Source organism: Typopeltis vanoorti, chromosome 1 (assembly GCF_054136105.1).
Source record: "Typopeltis vanoorti isolate ZY-2024b chromosome 1, IOZ_Tvanoo_1.0, whole genome shotgun sequence".
Classification (NCBI taxonomy): Eukaryota; Metazoa; Arthropoda; class Arachnida; order Uropygi; family Thelyphonidae; genus Typopeltis; species Typopeltis vanoorti.
This window is the reverse complement of record NC_143549.1, coordinates 63,546,284-63,573,753: the sequence shown is the minus strand read 5'-3', so window position 1 is coordinate 63,573,753 and position 27,470 is coordinate 63,546,284. Positions and strand designations below refer to the sequence as shown.

General features: G+C 34.8%; 2 protein-coding genes across 2 annotated transcripts in view; both read right to left on the bottom strand.

Annotated features, from left to right (window-relative positions):
* The window catches only part of LOC150110036 (glycolipid transfer protein), a 108,957-nt gene that overhangs the window by 49,938 nt on the left and 31,549 nt on the right, over positions 1-27,470 (bottom strand). The window lies entirely within an intron of this gene.
* Positions 12,944-14,275, bottom strand: LOC150110037 (reticulophagy regulator 3-like). Its single transcript, XM_090390842.1, has one exon. It carries the CDS (start codon positions 14,273-14,275, stop codon positions 13,403-13,405), a length of 873 nt encoding a protein of 290 aa, XP_090246968.1. The 3' UTR covers positions 12,944-13,402.

Here is a 27,470-nt window from a genome sequence, read left to right as displayed (position 1 = left end):
GACACAGAGGAACAACAACTTGTTTGTCTCTGCATGTTAAAGTATTTTTCAGAAGCCAAGTGATTTGATGAGCTGATTTAGCCAGTTTTGCAATGTGTCCACTAAACTTCAATTCCCTATCCACAACACTCCCAAATCCCTAGCCTCGTCAATCTCTCGGAGTATGGTTCCACCAATGCAATATACTGCTGCTATTCTTTTCACCCCAAAATGCATAACCTTACACTTTGCCACATTAAATTGACATCCATTTTTCCTAGCCCAGTCCTCCAAACTATCCAAATCATCCTGTAAAATTTTGACTCCTGTGCACTCACAATTGCTCTACCCAACTTTGCATCATCAGCAAACAAGTGAACACTTCGTCTCAGATCCTTTCCTATATCATTGATGAAAAAATTGAAAAGTAGTGGTCCAAGAACAGAGCCCTGCAGCACACCACTAGTCACAAGCCGTCTTTTAGACTCAACTCCTGACTAAACCACTCTCTGGTATCTCTCCATCAACCACCCTCCTATCCATCTCACCAACCCTATATCCATCCCCATCTGCTCCAGTTTACTGATTAGGGTTCCATGTGGTATCCTGTCAAAGGCTTTGGCAAGGTCCAGTAGAATCACTGTAAACCCATTACCCTTATCATGTTCAGCTGTCACTGTGTTATAAAACATCAGCAAGTTACTGAGGAATGATCTACCCTTCACAAAACCATGTTATCTCCCATACAATATCCCATTTTCATCTATCCAATCCTGTATTCTTTTCTTGACTAATTTCTCTAAGACATTGACAATGATTCCTGATATGCTAATCGGTCGGTAATTTACAATAGCAGTCTTGGAACCACCTTTATGCAGTGTAACTATTTTCCCCTCTTTCCACCCCCTCGGGACTAACCCAGACCCAAGACTCAAATTAAACAAAATGGTCAAGGGTACTGACAATTCTTTAGCCGCTTCTCATATGACACGAGCTGGTATACCATCCAATCCCACAGATGTATTGACATTGAGGTTATGCAATAGACTACTCACCTCCACTTCATTTACCACAATCTACTGGTTAATTCATTTCTGCAATGTCACCATCTGGATGATATATTCTTGCAAAGTGCTCACTCAGTAACTCAACTATATCAACTGATTCGGATACCTCCCTACCATCGGCATTCTTTAAAATCATTCTGCCATATACATTTTCCCTTTTACTTGTAACATATCGAATAAACAGTCTAGGATTCTCTTTAGCCTGCATGGCCAATGTTTTTTCGTAATCCTTTTTTGCTTTTCTTACTACACTCGTTACCCTTCTGGCCTGCACTTTATACCGTTCATGTGCCTGCCGGTCAACTTTCTCCTTAAATTCCTTCCATAGTTGTTTCTTTTTTTGCAGCTCAAGCTTAATGGCGTTATTCATCCATTTAACCCCTAGTTGATTTATTATTCGGACTCTAGGTATACAGTCAGCCATTGCTTCATGCAAACACTTCTTAACTGCCTCCCATGCACTATCAACTTGTCCTTGCAGTTTTGCATGCCATGGCACTGAACCAATCAAACTCCTAAGCTTGTCATACTTGCCAGCCCGACAATTCCACATGTACCCTGTATTAATTGTAAATTCCGCACCTTTAGCCACCTCAAGTCAAGACCCTATGATCACTCTCACCAATTGGTGGCAATGTGGTCATATTTGTTACAGCCAAATCCTCAGATGTAATTACTAGGTCAAGCACTCTCTGACCCCTAGTATTTTCCATTACATGCAATCACAGATAGTTATCCCTTATTAATCGCATAAAATCCAATTCCTTCCTCCCATGTGTCCTCTCCTCACTCCAATCAATGTGACCATAGTTGAAATCTCCCATAATAATTACCCTCGTTCTACTCATTTCTTCTATTTGCTTGTGCATACTGTCTCCACCATCTTTTCCATCACCTGGTCTATAGCAGCACCCAATTGTATATTTTATTCTGCTAGCCACAATATCACACCAAATGGCTTCAAATGTGCTCTTTTCTCTATCCTGCAATTCAACTTCTATTCTCCTTGGCTGCAGCTCATCAGCTATCATCAACTGTACTCCTCCCACCATTTTATTCTCCCTGTCATTCCTGAACACACTATATACCCCCATCAAATTCAATCCCACTAGCTATATCATCTACAGTCAACCATGATTCACTAATGCCAATAACCTGTGGTCTGGAAGTGCCAACCATGGCCAAAAACTCTTCCTTCTTGTTCCTAATACTCCTAGCATTAGTGTACATGAATTTAAGATTCCCCATTAATCCCATCCCTACCTTGATGCCTTATATTAACTATCCCATTCTGATTTGTTTTCCTTATTCACTCGGGCATATTATACTCATTCATACATTCAACCGCCTCCCTAAAGTCTGTATATCTACTCCCCCCCCTAATAAATCTAGTTTCCCTGATTATGCATATCCACTACATTCAGCAACACTTTTTCAAATCTCCTTACACCGTATCCATTCAAATGCAAGCCATCCATATTATATAGATCCTTTTGCTCATCGAACTCACTCCACATGTCCACAAATTCCACACCATTCGTCATACATAACCCACGCATAAAGTTATTTGCCATTTTTGCCCTCCTCTTAAATACTTCACTGTCATACCGTGGTATAAGATCATCCTAACTCTTTCACTCTTTTCTTTTGCTACCTCAAATAATTCATTCAGGTCCTCTCTATCATTTCCATTTTATCTCCTTTCAAATCATTCGTACCTGCCACAACAATCATTTCTTTCACCCTTTCCTTTTGCTCTCTAATAGACTCAGTTACACCCTTTATGGTCGCACCAGGTTGGTACGATTTTGTCAAATCCTCTACTAACACACCTCGTACTAACGAGTCTCCATACCACACTCTCTCCTTCATTTTGTTTACATTCACACTCATATGCTTATTTTTCCTATCATACTTTTTATTATTGGCTGGTACACTCAGTAGACTTTTGTTCATAAGTTCTAGTTGCCGCTTTGCCCTTTGTATCACTACGCTCAATAACGCGATCTCACTAATTGCATCTATCTCATCTTTTTTATTCTCTGTAAAACCATTAATTTGCTCTGAATTAATACCATCATTCACACTTTCTACATTCATGCATTCACAGTTCTCTGGTACAATCTTGCCATTTCTTGTCATATCGCTATTTTCTTCATTCTGAAATTTGACCAAAATATCACACTCACAACCTGAAATACACTTTAATTCCTCATTCTCCTTACATTTTCTACACACACATTCACTCCTTTATTATCATCTAACCATACTCCGACCGCACTCCGCAAAGCGTACATTTCGCAGATAGTACACCGAATCATCTCCTTTATTTATATTACCGTTATTGAATAAAGATGGCGAACCATCATTACTGGCCACCATTTTCCTTCATACGGAAGCCATACTTACTTCTAACGTATTTTATCAAATTTTAAAATGAAACACCAAAAACACACAAACAGACACACTAAGATATGCCAGGCAAACAAAACTAATTAATATTCAAGTAAATTTATCAACGATAACTTAAAATAACTTATCAGGAGCTCTCACAAACACAAACGAATACGAATCTCTCTAGCGGCAACTCTCATACTGTTGAGGGGTGGGGGAAGAGTTTGTGAATGTATCTGCCTGTGAGTAGATTTTCTATACACAGAGTAGTATAATTGAAATATAGAGATTATTTCCTGAGATCGTGCTACCTATATCCCACTAGAACACAATCCCACAAAAACATAAGTTAAAAAACTTACTTAAAAAAGTTTCCTCCTGCCCTTCCGGACATTACAAAAAAACTCAAACCTTTCAGTTCTTGTATTCCCCCAGATATACGGTTTACCAATAATCCCAAAACCTAATTCCCCTTCCCCCAAGACCAATAGTGGATGCCAATCATGCACCTTGCTACAAATTGTCAAAGCAGCTCGCTAACTCTCCACTCAATAGTCTTACATCCAATATAAAAAAAACTCTACCCATTTTAAAACCTTAACTGAAATTCTAACTTTAAATAATACAAATATAATGGTAAGCTTTGACATCACCTCACTATTAACCAACATTCCCTTAAAGGACACCCTAATCTCTTAAAAAACGCTTTTCCTTCTGATATCTTAGATCTCTTTTCCTTTGCCATCAATTCTGGTTATTTTTCTTGGAAGAACAAAATTTACAAACAGATAGAGGGAACCACAATGGGTTTCCACTACCCCCTGCCAATTTTTACATGGAAAATTTTGAAAAACAAGCCAAAGACTCATTCCCCCCCCCCCTCAAACCTTCTATCTGGCTAAGATATGTAGATGATGTGTTCTCTATTTGCCTCGGCCAAGACACATTAAACTCCTTCCTCAGTCACACATCCAAGAATTCAGTTTAGAATTCTTGGATGTGTGACATTCACAAACTCTCCCACCACCACCCTTCTCAACAATATGGCATTTGACTTCTTTCCAAGTAATATGCACTGGTAAACTTAGATTTTGCAGATTTTTAACAGATTGTCACACAAGCTGGTAACTAAACTGAAACAGACTAGCAAGTTGGATAGGTGACTGACTGTGAGATACGTATCAGCAAGTTGTACATGGAAGTGCAGGATGCCTCAATGCTCTATATTTTGGAATCACTGTTGTTTAACTTGTATATATTAATGATACTGGAACAGTTTTAACAGGTGATATATTACTGTTTGCAGATGATGCAAAATTGGAGAGAACAAAGATCACATAGTTATACAGTAGAGAGTGATGTCCCAGACCAATATCAATTTACTGAGATTCCAACATTGAAAGCTAGCCATAGGATAAAAAGAGCAACTTTAGTGAGGTCAACTGCTTTCTATATACAAACAGTTTATTTATGAAGGTACTTTATGTGCAAACTTTTGTTTGCTTATGGTAGGGTAAATATGAATAAACAAGTATACACAGTGTGTCCATTAAGTAATGAAACAATTATTATATCAAAACAAAGAACTATATTTGGAATTGTCAATTACACAGATTCAAAACAATCTTCCTCTAACTCTAACGGGAACCTCTTTCAGTGTCTGGGTGACACCACATTGGATGCTCTCAATGTTGATGAAATGCTTCCCTTTCAAAGCACACTTCACCTTTGGAAAGTGGAAAAAGTCTGCAGGAGCCAAATATGGCTAATATGGGGGGGGGGGGGGGGTTCAATCTCACAGATCGATTTAGAGGCCAGAAACTGTTTCACAGGCAGCACAGTGTGCGGGAATGTTGTCATGTAATAGAAACCTATTGTTATTGTAAAACAGTTCTTTCCTGACACATCACATACGGGCATACAGACACTTCATTACTCCTAAATAATACTATTATTCACTGTGGTGACCTCAAGGAACAAATTCACAGTGGATAATGCCAGCAGTGTTGAAAAAACAATGGCCATCATTTTGACATGTGATTTTTGCGACTGACTTTCTTCTGCTGGTTCCCCAGCAGAAATGTATGGCTCAGACCAGTGGCGCACCAAAGGGGCCATGGCCCCCTCCAAAAAAAAAAGGAAAAAACATTGGAAAATTTTCCCAAAATCTTTTCCTAATTATTTATTTTTTTTTATTTATGTTGTATCGTGTCTTCTATGTCTATACTATGAATTTATGAATAGTACTAATGAATTAGCGATCATTGCAGATGCTCAGGCATAGGTCGCATGCAATACATAGTGTATTTTCAAATCGTCTACTCACCTCTGGCACCCAAGATTAAATCCTGAGTACGCTACTGGCTCAGACAGTCATTAGAGTCAACTTTTTTAGGTCTTACTTCTGTAGCAGTTTTTCCTAATTTAAATTAAAATTTTATTGCAGCTCTTTGCTCCATGATGCAACTTCTGACACACTCCACTCGCACACTTTTACTTCAACAGTTACCACATGAAAACTACTGCATCACCCAACTCGAAGTTGCACCTGCGATTACAACACATTCCTAGCAGTCAAAACTATGAAAACATTTGTTACTTAAAGGGCAGGCCTGCCTGTAAAAAATCCTCATTACTTAACAGGCACACTATGTTTCTTATCACATACACCATACTTTGGAACTCATGAAAACAAACTGCTACAACCATCTAAAATCCAAAGAATTTTGCAACTTACATATGCAAGAATATGACTTGAGATCAAGATTACTTTCGGCATCTTCAATTCTGAGAAGGAAATAACATTTCTGCACTCTAACCTATAGGATGATGCCGGAAATTCCAATGCGGCATGGATGTTTAGGAATGTTGGTTGGGTGGTAGATTTTCAATGAGATTACCACTCTTAACTGCTGACTTGAAGAGACTTGAAAAAATACCACAGTCTCTGGTAGTAGAGACTATGGTATCATCCAGGGACTGTCCTCCTAGATGCATGGTACCAGTTGAGGTGGCTTAGACATATGGAAAGAATGGGTGAGGAGAGAATCACTAAACAAGCATTCGAGATGAGGCCTGATGGAAAGTGACCTAGAGGAAGCATGCAGAAGTGATAGGAGATTAACATCCAAAAGGCCTTAGCTAAGATGGAATCCTGGACTGGAGTGAAAGATCTTAAGACATAAAGGAAGAAGTTATTACTTACATCTAAGAACCTTAAAGTTTCAGCAAGGTAAGTAAGAAGTATAGTATAACCTGGATATCCAAAACTACAAAATTTTCTATAATCAATATCTTAAAAAACCTCTTCTTGTATATTTCAGTGACGTGAAAACAACATTGTCAATTTCAATATCATCAAAACATAATCCTCTTATTACTTTGCAAGAAAGAAAGATCACATTTCACCCTCCTTCTGTCCACTTTTGATAATACCCAAATCTCCATGCAAGACAGATCTCTCTTCTTCAAAATTACACGTCTAGCCTCTCCTGACATAAGCATGCCATAGCTTCCTCTGCCTTCAAAAAAATAAAATAAGTATTCTTTTCTGCTGAAGGCAATTACTTTTCACCTGTACAACTCCTAAAACTGTAAAAATTTGAAATCTAATTTACCTTAAAATACTGTTCTCACTCATGGTTGGCAATTCAAAAATCTCTATAAATGCTTAATGCTGTCCAAAAGAGTGATCTGATAAAATGCTTCCACTCTTTCTCATAGACTAATTCTGGTCGTTATGCCTCTTATACAGATATTTCTATGGAGACTGTGCTGCTCAAATGGCTGACACTATTCCTCCACTTTCCCTCAAGCCTAAAGACAGGTGAAAAAAAATGCTAGTCAGCATTCATTCACTGCATCCATTAAATCCAAAAATAACAAACCAATTTTTTTGTTCTCAATTCCATTTACTTCTATGCTTTCGAACACTCTTCCCGCATGGTTTTCCCTAAGGACTGCCCCTTGTTCAAAAAAACTTAAGTTCCTTCTTTCTTAACCACTTACCCACACTGGCGTAATTAAGGTTTTGAAACCTCGTATGCAGGGCTGATATCTTAAAAAAAATCATAACCATATTAATATAATATGATAGCAATAAGATAGATCAAATTAAAATGTTTTAAGTATATAAAAATTAAACAGACTATGATAAAATTACATGCAATTAATGAAATACCCAAGAGTTATTCATGTCTCAAAATAGTCAGCATTTGCAGAAATACACAGAGTGCTGTCCAAATACAAATCTGTCATTTTCACTTGTTTTCATTTAATACCTATTTAATAAACTACTTATTTAATAAAGGAATATTTCTTTTGTTCACCCTTCAGAATATCAGGCATGTTCAATATCAAAGAGAAAACTTTTTTAAAGCACATCCTCGTGTGAACATTAACTTGTTGAAATAATCATTAAAATATTTCAAACTTGCAAGGAAATCCAATATAACTGACAAGAGTGCAAAAATGATATTTTCTATATTTATTCAGAAATACCTTCATAAGTAGTGCATACAGTGGAAAGGGTGCAGAGGAGTGTGTTAAGAATATTGGGATGGAACATAGATTGAGAAGAGACTGAGAATTTGTGGTACTAGCAAATAGGAGAAAAAGAGATGTTATGATCAAGAACTTCAAACTTTTTTCTCATAGAGCAGTTGCAGTGTATGACTGTAATGGTTTTGCAATGGAAGTAGTGAGTGAAGATAGTGTGAATGAAGAGCATGGGCAACTGGCCCCTCTGGTAATAATAATAAATTCAGAAATGTGCATGCAACATAGCAACAAACATGTTGAATGTCTTGCTAACGTTGTTGCAAAAATGAACAGCATTTACATTCTCCAGACAATCGATGAATTTCATCACTGTGCAAGATTACTATCTTGCTTAATCATGGCTTAACATGGCTTGAAAAGTATGATATTTGGTTTGGGGATTATCTAACCACTCCCACAGAACTAAAAAGGTGCTATAAGTTTACAACCCTTAATGACAGGATTCACAACATTTTATCAAAAATGGATACTCAATAGCTCATTTTCCAAACTCCAAGTACTATGTTACTCAGTGTATTCAAAGAAAAAGGTTCAATTCCATCTTAGTTAACCACAATCAGAAATTCTCAAACATATATTTCTCTATTTATATTGAATAAACAATGATGATTGAAGTATATTGATAAAGGATATAGAGTTAGTATTTAACCATAAAATGACATTTATAATGAAGTTACTAACTGTATACACACACATTAGAATTATCATTATTGCTTTTTTCTTAAAAATTATAAACTACTATTTTAAGTTTATTAAGATTTCATTACAGACAAAGTAGTAAAAACACAAAGAAACATGAAGTAAACATGAGGGTCCACATTCTACTGTCCACTCAGCACAATAATTTGTCAACAGGGAAATACTGACTAGAAACACATACTAGTTACATGTATATCTTGAAACAACTCAAGTTGCTTCTCAGCTATTTGTTGAATATGCTAAACTTCTCATTGGAAGACTAAGTGGAAACTAGGTATAACTCACAACAGTTCAAAACAAACAATGTGTGTGTGTGTTAGCTATTACACAAACAGAAAGACTGAAAAGGATCAATATTAAGAAGAGTTTGACAATGCAAGTGTTTATTCTACATGTATATTTCTAATAAAACTGAAAAGGCAGTATAAAAAATCAACTTAATTTATTAGTACAAAAGTATCAGACAAGATTTGCTTACTAATACAAGAATAAAGATTTTGCAATGTTGACTGCAAATACTGGCAAACGTTATGTGCCAGTAATAAAATGAAACATGGAATATACAGTGATCTATAACTTGATCTTGGCTAGGTAACCAAACTACAGAAAAAAAAAAAAAAATCTATTCATGTGATACCGATTAGATTAATTTACGGTACTTATGTTACCTGCATTTTTCTAACATGTTACATTATATCTAATGATCAAAACAATAGTGCACAAGTCATACAAAGTCTCCCAAAAATACATTAACAATATTTCACTTTAGAAAAAATTTAGTCCTAATAACTACTTCATTGTGACCCACTTAAATACAATTTTCTATTAAACTAGTGAATTTTCTAATCTATCATTTATATGAAATAGCATTAGTACCACTATAGCATATGAACATACCAAGAGATGGGAGGAAAAGAAAAAAATAAATAGAGAAAATTCACTTAAATAAAATCAAATTCGACAATATTCAAGATATCACAGAACTCAATTCTGACCATTTAAACTTTACAATATCAGTGTTATAAAAATTCATGATCAAGATTACTTTTTTGAACATTTTTCTAAATTCTAGTCAGTCAACAATAATCAAATTAGCATTCAGCTAAGATATGTTATTTTTGGCCATATTTGAGAATTTATCATAAAACATAGTAATAACATATATAATCACAAAAAAAAAAGAACAAAAAGTAGTTGTACATTCCAGCACTTGTTTCATCTTGCTGGCTTAGAGAATTTTCAAGAACACAAAGTTAATCTGATGTGATATCATTCAGCACTGTTTTACCCCATATATATCCGCTTATCTTCACAAGTAAATATGCTATATATCAAAACCAGCTCCATCAGCATATTATAGGCAAACTGAAAAATTAGCACTGAGGACTCTTTAACAATTAGCCCTTCAGCTCATATCACTGTTCATCTAAATTAAGTGAAATAAACATTTGGTATTTAACCCTTAGCTAGTTATTACTCAGAATGTGATTATTACTGACAGGAATAATGTCCAAAAACGAGTCAAATTTACCCTGAAAATATTACTATAATTTAATTGAAAAAACAGATTCAGAGTAGTTCAAAGTAGGCTCACATCAAGCCAACTGCCTGTAATCTACCCCCCCCCCTCAATTTCAACTAAAGTGTACCAGCTACCAGCAGAAGACTACAATACAGTATGAACTTCAATGACGTAGCCTTCTACCTCATTCCTATCTTTTATTCAAACAAAAAACCATGGGAAAAAAACATGCTCAGACAAACTATATTGTCTGTTGCTTCACTTATTAACATGCAGCACAGTCAGTTCATCAAGAAAGGTTATCATAAATGAATTTTTGTCTGTTAACTATTAAACAAATTCCTCCAGATGTTTGGTTTGCCTGTGTTAGCTCAGCTTCAATTGAAAATTGTATTTTAAAGAACTTTTTAAAATGAATTTAGTTACAGAGATCTCGGTTTGAGTTTGTTTTTTTTCTGAACTAAAGAGTGAACATAATTTCATTAAAGTAAAAAAAAAAAAAAAAAAAAAATTATTATCTAACCCTAATACTAGATTGATATAAGCACATGTAATTAGTAATAAATAAGAATATTTCTCAGCTTACCTATACAGTAATGTCTTAGTGGAAATCGTAATATATATAAATATTTACTTGTAAACATGGCTACTATTATTATTATTATTCTATAAATATCATATTATTGTATAACATTCATGTTATACAAATAACCAAATATTTGTATACATGAAATGTAAATAACTTGTCGAGAACTACCAAAGCACAATCTAAACCCAAGACACTGGGAAAAAAAAAAACTAAATTAGATAAAATAATTAAAAATATCACCTAAAAATAATACCCAATGTTGGCATTATAAACTGAGTATATTTTAATTACAGTACAATATATACATTTCATGCATTCTATTAAAGATGAAGCTTTCTGTGAATTTGGCAACCTCACCAGCCAGACTGACTGACTGACAAGTCACACATCACCGGCCTTTGATCATCTGAAAAATCTATTATCCAATCTTGGCTTGGTGCCATGGAGAAACACTTTAGCTATAAATAGCTATAATATATAAACACTATAGCTAAAGATCCTAGACAGTATGCTTCCTATTTTAAGTTCCATTATAGGATAACTGTTCACAAACAAAAACCTGATTAACATCTATTAAAAATATCTTCCAATATGTGTATGGAAAAGGAAGTTGACCAACTATGGCTCATATTTTATCAAAAAATAAGTATCATTTATATTTTATGTTATCATGAAGGATATTTTTTTTGTGTTTACTTTTCGAAAAAAGGATAACTTAAAAGAGAATATCATACAATCATCTTGTAATCGTGTAACAGCATATGTCAAGATCAGCATTTACAAGTATTACCTTCAGGTAACTGCTTCTTCTAGCAACACATTCCTAGAAAAGCTAATTAAAATTATGTCAAATCCTTGCAGAGACATTCAATGAGATTTTATACAACTCTCAAACTATTTCAAAACAATAGCATTCTTCATTACACAAACCCACTCTGATTTGCAACTACTTAGCTTAAAAACATATTTCAACAGCTCATGAAAAGTCTTATAATCTATGTACACAGCTGATAAAACACACAGCTATGTACACAGCTGATATTATTTAATTATTCAGCATTATTACATATTTAATCAGGGTCCTGAGAACACAATGTACAATACATTTTAACTTTATAACTGTCATTCATTTTTGGTCTTGAAATTATCTCTAATCATACAAAATTGCAGTCACCATTTTTTTTTTTTTAATTATTCTAAGTATGCTAAGAAACATGGAGGGGGAAGAGAATGAGGAACTTTTAATTAGGTATACATTTCAGTGATACTGTAATATGTATGTACGTAGATATATATATATACAGGGTGTTCGGGATAAATTTGACAGTTTCGTAAGGAAAAAGAAAATCTTCTTTGTATCTATTAAATTTAATGAATTGACAAAAAAACATTACAGGCAGAGTTAATTACAATACTATCAACAAGATTTACTCAAAATAACCACCATTAGCATCGATCACAGCTTCAATTCTGCTTCGGAACCTCGAACAAGCTGATGCTACAGTCTCCCTGGGAAGGGCCGCAAAAACTGTTTTAATTTTATCCATTAACTGGGCTTTTGTATTACTGGAAGTGCGATTGGTGTCTTTTTCAACTGCGCCCCATACAAAATAATCCATGGGGTTAAGGTCTGGGGAGTTTGGAGGCCAAACATTTGGACTGGTGAAGTCGTAGAAATTTTCAGACAACCATTTTTGACTTTTCCCAGAGGTGTGGCAAGGGGCCGAATCCTGCTGCCATACATACGGCCTACCATTGGCTACCCTTGTTATCCAGGGCTTGACTACAGTTAGCAACTCCACGAACAAAGCCCGAATTCCAATGCCAGGGTTCTTCAACACACCTGTTCCTGCAGATTTGCGAGGAATTCTGCTGTACGAACGCAATCAGATCGTCTGCTAGGGATCTTTCTTCTTGCTACATCCTCGTAGTCACCATTGCAAGTCTCTAGTTCATGCCTGATTGTTTTTACTGTATTCAGGGAGCATTGGGCAGCAGTCGTAATATCCTTATTTTGATGGCGGGCACGAATCATCATGATACAAGTTATTCTCTTCCATGATTCAGGTGGGTTCCAGCTATCCATCCTTTCTGACATCTTGTATATGAATGAAGAAGGGTCCAAACTTTTAAATGAAGAGAAGTGTGTGTTAATACATGTAACTTACGGAAAAATATAATTAATTATAAATATGTCAAATTTATCCCGAACACCCTGTATATATGCAGAAAGAAATTCTTCTGGTAAGCAGAAGAAATAAAAATGGAAAAAAATGCCAGCAAAAAAACTTTTATTTATTTTGCCAACATTTTATTATTTTAACTTATATTCATTATTATTTAAGTCAGATATTAGAAAATATAATATAAGTGTTAAAAAATTTACAAACTCAATTCATGATTCAAGGCATCTTTATCAGTAAACCAAAGCTGTCATTGTAAAGCAAACAATCCTTCAGAAATATACTCAATTTTTCTCACATATATAATTTAAGTACTCATATACAAACTATTGTACAAGGCATAAAAATAAAATAAAATAAAAACTGCTTCATAAAAGTTCTGTTACTAAATTACACCATCAAAGAAACGCTACGTGCACGGTTCATTTTCGTTTTTAGCACTGTCTGCCTCAGTTAACATGTCAAACGAGTCTTTTTCGACATCATTTTCTTCAGAGAGTGAAAGCTGCTTCATCACTTCCGATACGGCTTCAGCCGGAATAAATTCTTCCAATTCACTGTCAGTATCAGAACGCGCAAAACCCTGTTCTTGCCTCTTCGAATTCTGGGATTCTTGATTAATAAAAAAGCCTTCAATGTGTGCATAAAATGACGGTGGTATGACATATAACACAATCCCGGGTCCCAGGAAAATGGTCATTACCAATGTGTATATAATTATTATACCTGGAATCAGCTGTCCAGTTATAGCAAATATACTCAATATCGTACCCACCACAATGGTAAATGTACTATGATGGGTCTGTCTCAATCTCCATAATCTTCTCCACAAATACTGAATCTTTTCCCAAAAGTGATTTATGTGGCGGCAAAGCTCTGGTACACTCATAATCTGTGGATGAACAGGAACCCAATCTTCGGTGATTTCTTTTTCAGGAACTGGCACTTTGATTTCTGGCCAAATATCTTTTATCCATGATTTACATAAAAATACAATAATGCAAAGGACGCTGAGAAATGAAAAAAATCGTCTACTACAACTCGCAATCAACCAAAAGAGGCAATTCAAGGCTACAAGAGCAACTGCGCTGAGATAGGGCTGATCCCATATCAAAATACTTTGTACAGATGCAATATATGTTTCCAAAGGGCTTAATATTGATATCAAAGCTTTACTGCCATCAGATTCTACAAGATCTTCATTCTTCTTCTTCTCTGATTCCTTATCCTTAGTAGATGACGAACCGAAAACACGATCGTAAATACTCCACATTGCTGCCATTATTGGCTTTGGTTAAAGGAGAAACGGAGCGACAGCGCCCCCACAAAAATAGGATGAATACACACAACGTTTTATTTATGTAAATACAATATTCCTTTAAACAGAAGTGTGTGTCATTATTATTTTCAATCTTTATCGTGGAAAAAGTCTTAAATTTTTCAAGTTACATGTAACTGATTATTATAAACGATAAAAGGATGCCGCTAAGTGTTATCAACACAGAGATGTACAAGGTCACAAAATGCGCAGTACAGGACTACAAACAGATTAATGGTGTTGCCAAGCATTTCGCGCAAAAAAAAAATATATATATAATAATAATAATAATAATAATAAATAAATAAAGATAAATTATTTTGTGTGATTTATTACAAATATGTTTTTCAGAAGATGTGGGGGAGTAATTACACTGATTTAACTTTTCCTGCAAATTAGTATGTTTCTTTATGTTAATCCCATTACTAATAATGGTTAATGTTTTGTGAAATGCTAGTGGACCTCCAAATGTATTGGTCTCCATTGAGCCTATATAATATTCATTTATCAAATGACTGATAAATTACTGAGTGCTAGTATGAGCTTGACAAATCTTGAGGGGAGGGGTAGATTTAGTAAAACAGTCAACTGTCCATGTGTATCATCATGCAATTTAAAAAGACTTGATTGACTACTTTAAAATGGTAAAACTGTGTATATCTGCTGGGGGGGGGGAAGAATTCAGACATACAATTAAAAAAGCAAATAGTACAAAATATACATTTTTATACAGCGCTTAAATAACTGCATATTATTTTTTTTTCTTTCATTCAGTTCTACAAGTGTTGAATATTTTTTCACTTGTTCTTTAATCATTTTACTCATATTCTCATGATGCACAGCATTACACATGTCTGAAAGGAAGTGTGCTTTGCATTATGGGATACTAAGTCATGAAGATACTAAGATACTTCATGCACAAACATTGTTTGCTTATATTTGCATACAGAATTAAACCAAGAATATAATTTCTTGGCATCTTTAATTTGTAGCTGTACAAGGGTGTCTAGTATTTTGCCATTCATCTTTGCAAATACTGAATATTTTTCCAAAAGTGATTTGTGTGGCAGGAAAGCTCTAGTACACTTATAATCTGTGGATGAACAGGAACCCAATCTTCAGCAATTTCTTTTTCAGGAACCAGCACTTCAATTTCTGGCCAGATATCTTTTATCCATGATTTACATAAAAATATAATAATAAGAAGAATATAATATAATAAAAATATAATGCTTATTTTTATTATATTCTCATAATGCAGCATTACACATATCTGATAGGAGGTGTGCTAAGATAATTGATGTGAAGTCATTAGCCTCTATATACAAGTAGCTCAGTCATGAAGATACTTCTCACACGAACATTGTTTGCTTACATTTGAATAAAGGATTAAACCAAGAATATAATTTCTTGGCATCTTTAAATTATACTTGTAAAGTGTGTGTCTATTATTTCATCATTCACCTTCAGCAGAAGGTTGAAAAGTAGCATAGCGAGAGAGAGAGAGAGAGAGAGAGAGAGGAAGAAACAAGTGTGAATCAAGTCATGTGGATTTGAAGATATTGTTAGAAACAATACTATTGATGAGTTGTGATAGCAGAGAAATTAGGACACCAGGGAAATGATTATGAATGGTATGATAGCATGCACAGGAAAAGGGTCCCAAAGTATTTGGATACATGGGATATATTTGAAGGTAGAAGGGAGCTGCTTGGTAGAGATAGTCCACATCTGAGTGAGAGTGGAATCATAAATCTATTCCTGTCACATGCCAGCCTGGTTGGCCGAGTGGTTAGCATATCTGCATTCCAGCCAAAAGGTGCGGGTTCGAATCCCGCCTTGGGCATGGATGTTTGTGACTGTCTGTGAAAATATTAGTAGTAATGGTCAGCAGTAGATGGCATTGGTGTAGATGATGAAAGTAGTTGGGGGAATGAGTAGCGGAGACGGACAGTTGTGGAGTAGGTGCCCTCCCTCGATGAGTCTTTATACTCCCTGGAGATGTCATGTAATAATAATAATAAATGGTGACATGAGAGATTTAAAACCTGCAATCATGTCAGTGGCAGAAGCAAAGACAAATCTTGTCAAAAGGCAAATCCTTATGAAAAAATAGAATGAAGAACTGCGCAAAGGATGGCCAGAAACAAGCTATTAAAAACTAATACAAGAAGTAACAGAAAGAAAGATACAGAGTTTGTGTCATGATAAAATTAGTCTCCAAATTATTGCTGTCAGTCACATGAGATTGTCAGAAAGCAATATGCTAACAGGAATATATATGATGGATATAACAATTTTCAAGCAGACAGAAAGAATAAAAGAGAGGGATGTTGGTTACTGATGACCTAAGAAGAGTCATGTCCCTGTCCAAATGGAGGAAGATGTAGTGAAAGTGACCTTCCCTTAGTAAACCCATATTGTTCATTGAGAAGTAGACATTCATTGTCAACCCATTTCTGAATGTGAACCCTAACCAATTTTTCCAAAATCTTCACTGCCACCACTCCTGAAATACTAATTGGTCAATAGTTGGATACATCAGTCTTTGCACCACCCTTGTGCAATGGAATTACCATATATATTCTTTCCATTCTTGCGGAATCATTCCTGTTCTAAGACTCATATTAAACAGCCTGGTCAAAGGAATAACCAGTTCAGCTGAACACTCTTTTAGCAAGCATGCCGATATCCCATCAATCCCTACTGCTGAATTTTTATTCAGTTTGTGCAACAGCTCTAATACTTCATCCTCATACACCAACATTTCTTCATCCAGTGAAGAGGTAACAGTGAGCTCAATGTTGCATACACCACGTTGACAGATTTTAACCAAACGAGCATTCATTAGTTGAACAACCTCTTCTGCATCTGTTACCCTCATGCCATCTGCAATTAGAAGTTATTCTTTCATATTCATTCTTTCTTTTATTTGCAGTATATCAATAGAATTCTTGTGGGTTGTCATTAGCACACAGAGTCAGTTTCTTTTCATACCCTGACTTTGCTTTCCATACAACAGTTGATTATTCTAGCGTGCTGCTTATAATTTTCATAATGCACATCATCCTTATGCACATGGTATTCCCTCCACATCATCATTTTCTTATGAATCTCTCGCTTAATAAGATTACACATCCATTTGATTTCAACCCTATTTATTCACCAAACTCTGGGGCCACATTCTGATATCGCATCATTTAAGTGTTCTTTAAATGCTTCCCATGCACTGTTGATATTCTTCCCATCCAGCCACCAATCCCATTCCACTGAACTCAGTATACTACTTAGCTGGTCATAATTTCCTGCTTTGCAGTTCAGAGCAGACTAAGTTTATGAAAGGAACATTCACAAACTTAGTCATTTCCCAAATGACTACCGCATGATCATTGTCACCAACCGAAGGCGGAATAGTTACATTTTTAACTGAAATACCCTCTGACACTATAATGAAATCTAACACTCTTTGACCTCGAGATATTTTTGTCACATGCTGCTTGAGGAAGTTGTCTTACAACATCTCAATAAATTCATTTTCATTCCTCTCATGAGATTTATCCAATCAATATTCGGAAAAGAGTAATCCCATTATGATTACTCTTTTCATGCCCATCTTTTCTATTTGGTGATGCAGTCTTCACTGTTAGTAATAGTACTACAATCATAGGTCTCAACTCTAACTGGATTCAAGTCATCTGATATCATTAACAGCACATCCCCTCCTCTCCTATCCTCTCTAACCTTTCTAAAAATACTGTACCATTTATACTCAACACCAGTTAGTATGATTGATTCTGATAGCTAGGTTTCACTAATGTCAACAATCTGAGGTCCCATCATATTGACTAAAGCAACAAACTCTATAACTTGTGTATAGAGGCTAATAACTTCACATCAATTACCTTAGTATTCCATAATGCAAAACCACACACACACACACACACACACACACACACACACACACACACACACACACACACACACACACACACACATCCTTTCAGATGCATATAATACTGTGCATTATGAGAAGGGCCAATACCCAGACCACTGTCAACCGTTACTGAGGCCTCATCAGTGAGTGCCACCCCAAAGAGTCCAAGGAAGTAGTTACCTTATTGTAATAAGTAAGTAGATTACTAAAACATGACCTCCCGTTAGCAAATCCATGCTGTCCATCAAAGATAATACCGTTGTTGTCAACCCAATTCTGGATCCTAGTTCTCACAAGCTTCTCAACAACTTAACCACAACACCTGACAATTTGCTGATTGAGTTCTATCACCTCCCTTATGAAGTGGCACAATCTTGCCCTCTTTTCACTCCTTAGGAACTTGACCCAATGCAAGACTCATTAAAAAAATATGTCAAGGCAGGTGTCAACTTCCTGGCACATTCCTTCAGAATACGTGGTGATATATTATTAAGTTCCACAGTCTTATTATCATCTAGTTTGCACAACTCCCAATACACCTCTTGGTCATAACAGTCAGTCTCTCCTCCCAATCATCAAATACTCTCATTCACAAGATTGAAAGACCTTTATGTAACTGCTCATTAAGTATCTCCACTACAACTTCTGCAACAGCTGTCTTTATACCATTTTCTCCAATCAATGTCATCCTTCCATAATCATCCTTTTTTTTTTTTTTGCTGGCTACATATCAAAAGAACTCCTTAAGATTCTTTTTTGGCTTCATTAGCTAACTGCTGTTCATAAATCACTTTTGCTACCCTTATCAACCAGGTCACATGCCTTGCCTGGTCTTTGTAATTCTCATGAAATTGGTTATCACTACTTCTCTTATGCTGACTCATTAATGCCCTTTTTCTCTATATCGCATGATTAATCTCTCTATTCATCCATTTCACACCTACCTTATTTAACCTTCTGATTCTTGGAATACATTTAGACATTGCTTCTACTAGATAGTTCTTGAAAATCCCCAAAGCTGCATTGATCTCTTTTCCAGCTAACTCCTCATTCAATGCTACACCTGCAAGTTATCTCCTGAGCTCTTCATAATTATCCCCACCCCTTTTAGTTCCACTTATTATCCTTTCCCATAGAGATCCTCACACTGCTGGCAACCATCCAGTTTTCCCCTGCATTTTTGTACAGTTCCATGTCTATATTGTCTTCTCGTGGTGTTTTCCTATTCAGGGCAGGCAGAAACAAAATTTTTATCATGAAAACAAACAATTCTTAGAATGATCAATATTAAAATAAATAAGGCTGGATACACCGAATAAAAATTTAAAAAAATTGTATATTGCCGCCTCTTTGATCAGCCGGCTGTTTACAATTTTGCAGCGAGAGTAGGCTAAATGCTTGCCTACAGAATGCTGTGTCTACTGCAGTCTATCTAAAGTGAAATGGTGAACGGTTTTTATGTGCAGAAATGAAGTTTCGTACAAAACATTTGTTGCTAACCAGTCATATGGTACGCATGTGACTGGTTAACCAGTCATATGGTACGCATCTCAGTAGGCTACTGAGAGTAGCACAGTGCAGACCATTATTTCTTCTCTGGGTCGTGTTGTGTAATAATTTCTCGTGGGTATAAAATAGAAATGGAATCAAAAATTAAAAAAAAAAGTCATGCTGCGAAAGAAGCAGATGTTAAGAAACAAACTGGGGCTCTTAATAAATTTGTTAAAATATTAAAATATTCTGATACATATTGTAACCAACTCGATACATCAGAAATCAGAGTTGAAGAACCGTGCACATCATCCAGTTTCCATGAAAGTACTATTTCAACTATTGAACAAGATAACAAGAAGCATGATTTAAGTGAAAAACAGTTAGGAGAAGATTTAGTTGTAGTTGACCATGAAACTAACACATTGTTAGTCTCTGTAAATTTAGAAGATCCAGGTGAATGGGGAAATATTGATGAAAAATTACGAGTTGTTTTAATTGAAATGGAGTCGGTTCAACAGAAAAATATATTATATCTAAGAGATACATATGGTCATAAATTTGGTGACACGTATTATAATAGAAAAATGGAAAATGGTGAGCTCGTGCCAAGAACATGGCGCATTTATTCCGAAACTTTAAATTCTGTTTTTTGCTTTTGTTGCAAACCTTTCGCACCTACCGAATCAAGTAGTCTTGTAGAAGGTTATAACAATTGGAGAAATGTAAGTACAACTTTCCATTGACATGAGACTAGTTTAACTCACATGAAAAATTTCTTAAAATGGAAGGAAGTTGATAAATATTTAAAACACAAAACTACTATTGATTGCTAGACTCAATGGAAAAGAAACATTGGACGAGTGTTTAGAATGCTTGATTGAAATTATAAAATTCCTTGGTAGCCAAAATTTAACTTTTTGCAGATAATCTGATATATTATATGAAAGGAATAACAGCAATTTTTTTAAATTAGTCGAACTGTTTGCAAAGTTTGATCCCATTATGGAAAATCATGTTGAAAGGGCCCTACAAAGAAATAATAGAGTACACTATTTGAGTAAAGACAGTCAACATTAAATATTGGAAACTTTAAGTAACGCAATCAGGGATACAATTTTATTATCAATTCCAAAATCTAAATATTATTCCATAATTTTAGACTGCACACCTGATGCATGTAAAACAGAACAAATGATCATTATTATTCGCTTTGTTTCCTGTGACAATGGAATTGTCAAGATCAGGGAAAACTTTGTAGGTTTTGCAGATATATCAGATTCCACAGGACGTGGTTTATGTGCAACAATAATGGAACAACTGGAAAAATGGAACATTCCCATTGAAGATATGCGAGGTCAAGGATATGACAATGGGGCAAATATGAAAGGGAAAAAATATGGGCTCCAAAATATGCTTTTAAACAAAAATCCTCGAGCATTTCATGTGGATGTGCTGCTCATACACTAAATGTAATCATTAACGATACAGCCAAAGTGAATGCAGATACAATTAGTTTCTTTGCAATTATTCAAGAAATATACAATTTCTTTTCATTCTCTTACAAGCGTTGGGCAATCCTTTTAAAGTTCGTTAAAAAATTAACATTAAAACAGCCTTCAGAAACACGATGGGAAAGTAAAATTAATGCAATCCACCCTGTATGATATCAGTTACGAGAAATTTACGATGCACTTTTGAAATTTTAAATAATGAAAATTTTAATAAAGAAACTCGGCATGAAGCACAAAGATTATGTGCTAAAATAAAAGACTACAAATTTATTTGCTCTCTTATAACTGGGCATGATTTACTTAACAGAATAAACCCTGTGAGTGAAATCCTTCAAGACAAAAATATGCACATTACATTTGCTTTAGAATCTATCGAAATCTTAAAAATATTCTTACAAGAGTATCGATCAGATACAAATTTTAAAGAAGTTCTAAAATGACAAAAGAACTGAGTGAAGGTGGACGGAGAAAAATTTAAAAGTTGTACGGAAGCCCGACGACAAAAGAAGACACGGCAATTTGACTACGAGCATCATGACGAAACGCAACAATCGCCAGATGATAAATTTAGAGTTAATATGTTTTATACACTTCTAGACGTTGCAATGTTTTCGTTAATAGAATGTTTTCAACAACTAAAAACATATTATGATAATTTCAATTTCTTGTATAGATTACTACAAATTAATAACGAAGATTTACGAAAAAATTTGACATTCCCTTGAAGGACGGCGACAATAAAGACGTAAATGCAATAGAATTATATGATGAGTTATGTGCTTTCAGGGATATTTTTCGGAAGGATAATTTAAATATTCAAAACCCTTTCGATATTCTTAATTTTATTGTGTCCAATAATTTATCTTTCCCTAACTTTTCGATTTCTTTAAGAATACTATTAAAGTTACCTGTTAGTGTAGCAAGTGGTGAACGTTCCTTTTCCAAGTTGAAATTGATTAAAAACTACTTAAGAACAAGTATATCACAAAAAAGCTTGTTAGTTTGGCGTTAATAGCTATTGAAAATGATATATGCGCGGAATTAGACGTTAAGACCATTATTTCTAATTTTATGAATATGAAATCAAAAACCCTTAAATTTTAATTTAAAAAAATTTCAAGTATATTTATGTAATTTAATTTATTTTCTGTTATTCTGTAAAGATGTTATTTTTTGAATACTTATATTAAATGTTCTAATTATTTCTGAATTCTTTTCTTATTTTTTCATCTATTTTGAATTTCTTTTATTTTCCTAAAAGATAGTTCCACTTATAAAAATTATTAAAATTTTTTTACAAGTTACTAAGAATTTAGTAACTTGTAAAATGCAAGAATTTTTTAAACTTTAGTTCAAATAAATTTTAACTTAAATTAAAATTCATTTTAATTTTGTTAGCGATTCGGGTTGGTGAGAAGGCTATAATCCCTGTATCATTATATTCAACGATTAAAGTGAAGTGGCTTTATCAAATTTTGCTTTAACTTTTGAGAATTTTTGGAATATTCGGGTTTTTAACGATTATCCTGCCTAGTCAACACCCCAAGTTCATTACATTTAGCGAACCCACGTGTGGCGGTTCTGTCAAAATTTATTTAAGAAATTTCAAATAATTTATAAATTTTTATTATTGTAAAAGAACCACACACGCCCGGATTGTTATAGAGGCTCTTAGATAGACACTGTATGCGGGCAACAAAGACCCTAGCACTGGCTTTGTTCCTATTTTTTAATAAAGTTTTTAGATCTAACATTGTAACATTTTCTGTTATATCAAGGTTTCCCAAACTTTTTTTTCGATGGTCCGGTCATTTTATTACTTCATCTTCATGACCCACTAAAATTTTTATGGCCAATAGATAAAATAAAACAGATTTGAATGTTCATAGAGTTTTCATTTATTATTATTATAATAAAGAAGCATTTATTCTTACAAAATTATAAAGAAATTAAACCAAGTAATTTATTAATGAGAAGTGTGATGCTGTTGTTTGTTAACTAGAAACTTCAGGTTTGGAGGAAAAGATGATAACTTTATTCTTAAATCCGGTTGAACCTCCAATCGGTGTCTATATTTATTTTTTTACAAAAACCAGTGTTGAAAAGCCTGTTTCACTCTTATAGGTAGTGACAAAAGGCATTAGAAATTTTATCGCTTTTTCTGCTAAAACTGGGTATACTCCTGACGGCAAAGACAGCCAAAAATCCATGAGTGGTATTGTGTTGAAGATGACTTTGAGTGCCATATCCACGACAGTTCAATTATAGATTCAATATCTGAATCCGGCAATTCTGTCTCAGTTTCTGCATTCACTGGAAAAAGAGTTCCTTATCCATGCTTTGTTGCTGCATGGAAATATTCCATCAGACTTGCCTGCAGTCCTAGCATATATTCCTTGATAACAGCTGAAATCTCATCCAGCACGGAATATTATACCATATTATATCAATTTTAGAATTACAAAACGAGTATATCATATTATACTCGTTTTGTAATTCTGTTAGCTTTGTAAAAGATTTGTAATGCCCTGCTTCCACACGACGCAACCACAAATTGAGTTTTTTTGTTTCAGCTTTCACCTTCTCTTGCACTTTAAATATAGTTACATTGCTAACTTGTAATGTCAGATTTAAATTATTCAAAAAATCAAAAATGTCACAAAGGTAGGCAACCTTGATTAACCGAATGACATCATGAAAACTGTCTTTGAATTCAAATATTACATCCCTAGCCATTAGGGGATGTCGGTCTAAGAACATTAAAACTTCATCTTTCATTTCAATAAGTCTTCTTAAAACATTCCCTCTTGATAGCCATCACACCTCGCAGTGTAAAAGAAGATGTTCATATTCACTCACCATTTCTTTGCACAACGCTGAGAATATTCTTGAATTCAATGGACAAGATTTTATAAAGTTTATAAATTGTACACACTCTTGCATAGTTGCATTTAAAAGCAATGCCATTCTTTTGATAGTGAATACAACAATGCACTCATACACAGTCTGGTGCTATGGCTTTGATCTTCAGAAAAAGTCCAGTACATGTGCCTGCCATTGCGTGGGCTCCATCACTACTCAGTCCCGCACATTTCTTCCATTCAATGCCCTTTTCACTGATGTAATTTGCAATCAAATTAAAAATTTCTTCAGCTGTTTTTCTTGTTATGAGAGGTTTACAAAAAAGAAATTCTGTGTGAGTTGTATTGTCACAATCATATCTCACAAAACACATTAAATTGGCATCGTCTGATATGTCTATACTTTCATCGACTTGCAAGGAAAAAAAATTGCAGTTTTAAGTGACCTACGACAATTTCTTCGATATTATCTGCCATCTCCATGATTCTACGCTTCACTGTGTTGTTTGATAACGTCAGCATATTTACTTGGCTCTCCTGTTTTTTATCACATATGAGATGCTAACATTTTCATTGCTGGAACTATTAATTTCTCGGCACCAGTTTCAGCAATTAATTTTGATATTTCATAAGAAGCCATTACAAGGTTTTTCAGACTGAGCTCCCTGAGAAAAATTTGAAGACGTAGTCTTCTTGGTAGGTATTAGTTCTCTCTTTTTATTTATAAAGAAATCTACTGGCTTATTACTGTAGTTTGGATGTTTCAATTCCAAATGTCGTTTCAACTTTGAAGGTCTCATGGACTCGTTTGAAAGTGCCACACAACAAATAACACATAATAGTTTGTCATCAGCACCCTTGATGAAACCAAATTATATGTAATCCTCAGAATACTGTTGGATCAAGTACAACTTCTTTTTTGTAAGAGTAGCTGACAACACATCGTGTGGCTGTTTGTTAGTGCTGTTCTCAGAACTCGTGCCCAGCTGCACATCACTCGATTGTTCATTGGTGCTAATCGAAGAGTTTGTAACTGGAACATTGCTTGTTTGTTGTTTTATTACCCATTTATCCATCGTTAAATGGGAAATGGCAGGCAAGATGAAGAAAGAATGAAATAAATTATTTAGAAACAGTTATAATAATTACGGTATTCAGCCGAACCCACTAGGCAAGGTACACGTAATCAGTAAATACAACAAAATACACTCTCTCTCGAATGCTTAACTCAAACTGAACAAGCAGAATGAGTATGTGGCAGGCGAGTAAAACAAACGATTTGACTGGTGGCGTATTTGCCGCTACGCAGCCTCGCCATTAGTCGAGCTACTTTGCCGTGAACAAAAAGACTGTGAAATGGTGCCGCTGATGCAGATGGAGCGCGTTTTTCATCTCTATTAATTAAATTATTTATTCATTAGTCCTGATTAAATGCTATTTACTTGTATTTTAGAGTTTCGTTAAAAAAAAAAAAAATCCAAAAACGAAACGCTCAAGTTTTCGAGAGTTTTTTAGGTAACTTGGCATTTAGCTTTTGTGACCCGGAGCCGGGTCGTGACCCACCATATGGGGAACGCTGTGTTAGATCATTCTTTGCTGTATAAAATTTTACTTCTTTATTATCATCAGTCCAGAGATTTTGAAAATAAGTTACCCATTTTTCTTATATCTTTTTGTATCTTTTCTTTTATTTCTTTGTTCACGTATTTTTTATTTTATAGGTTTTTAGTTGTGGCTTAGTCATATCCTTTTCTAGTTCCAGTCCAAATTGTTCCATCTCTCTCTCTCTGTATATATATTTTTTAACTTAATTCTCATTCTGCAATTGCACTGTTTCTTTTGTATTATTTTTGCTTCTAATGTCTTGGAATTTAGTCATTTCTAGTAACTCTCTTTTTTTTGTTTTTATTATCTTTTCTGTTTCTTTGTCCCAGTTTTGTAGTAATCTTTTTCTATTCCATGTACTCTTTATTCCAAGTTTTCTATTGCTTTTCTTTTGTAAGGACTTGTTTCATAATAAATTTAGTTTAATCATTTATCCAAGTGTGAGCAAACAAAGTTTGCGCCTGAAAGTATCTTCAGGACTGGGATAAGGTGGTACAACACCGCGCAACTCGTTGCAAAGGTGGAGCAAGCTAACATCACTCCTATCTCAGTATCTCCCATAATGCAAAACACATCTCCTCAGATATGTTTAATGTTATGCATTAAGGGAAGGGCCACTACCCAGACTAGTTTCAACCTTTATTGAGGTCTCTTCAGTGGGAGCCAGGCCCACTTAAAAAGGTGGCACACCATTTGGCAATTCCTATAGGTAGAGATGACCTTGCTAATGCATCTGCCTGGTATCTCCACTTGGGCCTGGCTCCCACTGAAGAGACCTCAATAAAGGTCGAAACTAGTCTGGGTAGTGACTCTTCCCTTCCCTTAATGCATAACATTAAACATATCCACAAGGAGATGTGTTTTGCAACGAGTTGCCCGGTGTTGTACCACCTTAACCCAGTCCTGAAGATGCTTTCAGGCACAAACTTTGTTTGCTCACACTTGAATAAAGGATTAAACTAAATTTATTATAGTCTAACCAAGTGAAAAATAAACTTTCATCAGCTTTCTTTAAATCCAGAGTAATTTATTAAAAAGGTGGCACACCGTTTGGCAACTCCTATAGGTAGAGATGACCTTGCTAATGCTTCTGCCTGGTATCTCCACTTGGACCTGGCTTCCACTGAAGAGACCTCAATAAAAGTAGAAACTAGTCTGGGTAGTGGCCCTTGTTACGTCCCTATTCTATCTTACGATTTTTTTTTTTTGTCTTACAAATTGCCTTGGTCTATATTCTTCTAACTTCTACTCTTAAGACATCACCAAAATTTCTACTAATATCTGAGTTATTGTTCCCCGTAGTATCCCTAGTATTTGTATTTTAACTGCGCCCTTTGGGATATTTAGTTTAGGATATTTTATACATAAACAGAGAAAAAGAATTCAAATATCTGAAAGTGTAACTATTGCAGTCGTGACACTATTTCTTGTTACTCAACATTAATTCCTTAAACTTCCCGTTTCTTAACATTCATTCCCCGCGTGATTAGGCTCGAATGTTTCTAAGCGGTGCATTGGAGATTAGCGATATCAGACAACTTTTTTATCATTAAACAAAAGGTTTATTATTTCTCTAAACATGGTACATATCAAAATACTCAACTAAATTACTTACACACTAAAATTAGCTTAATACAAGTAGTTGGGCTATGATTCGACAAAAATTACCACAATCATGCCACCACAAAATTTCATACAAAAACATGAATTCACTTAACATGGACAAATCAGATTACCACTCACTATTAGATTAT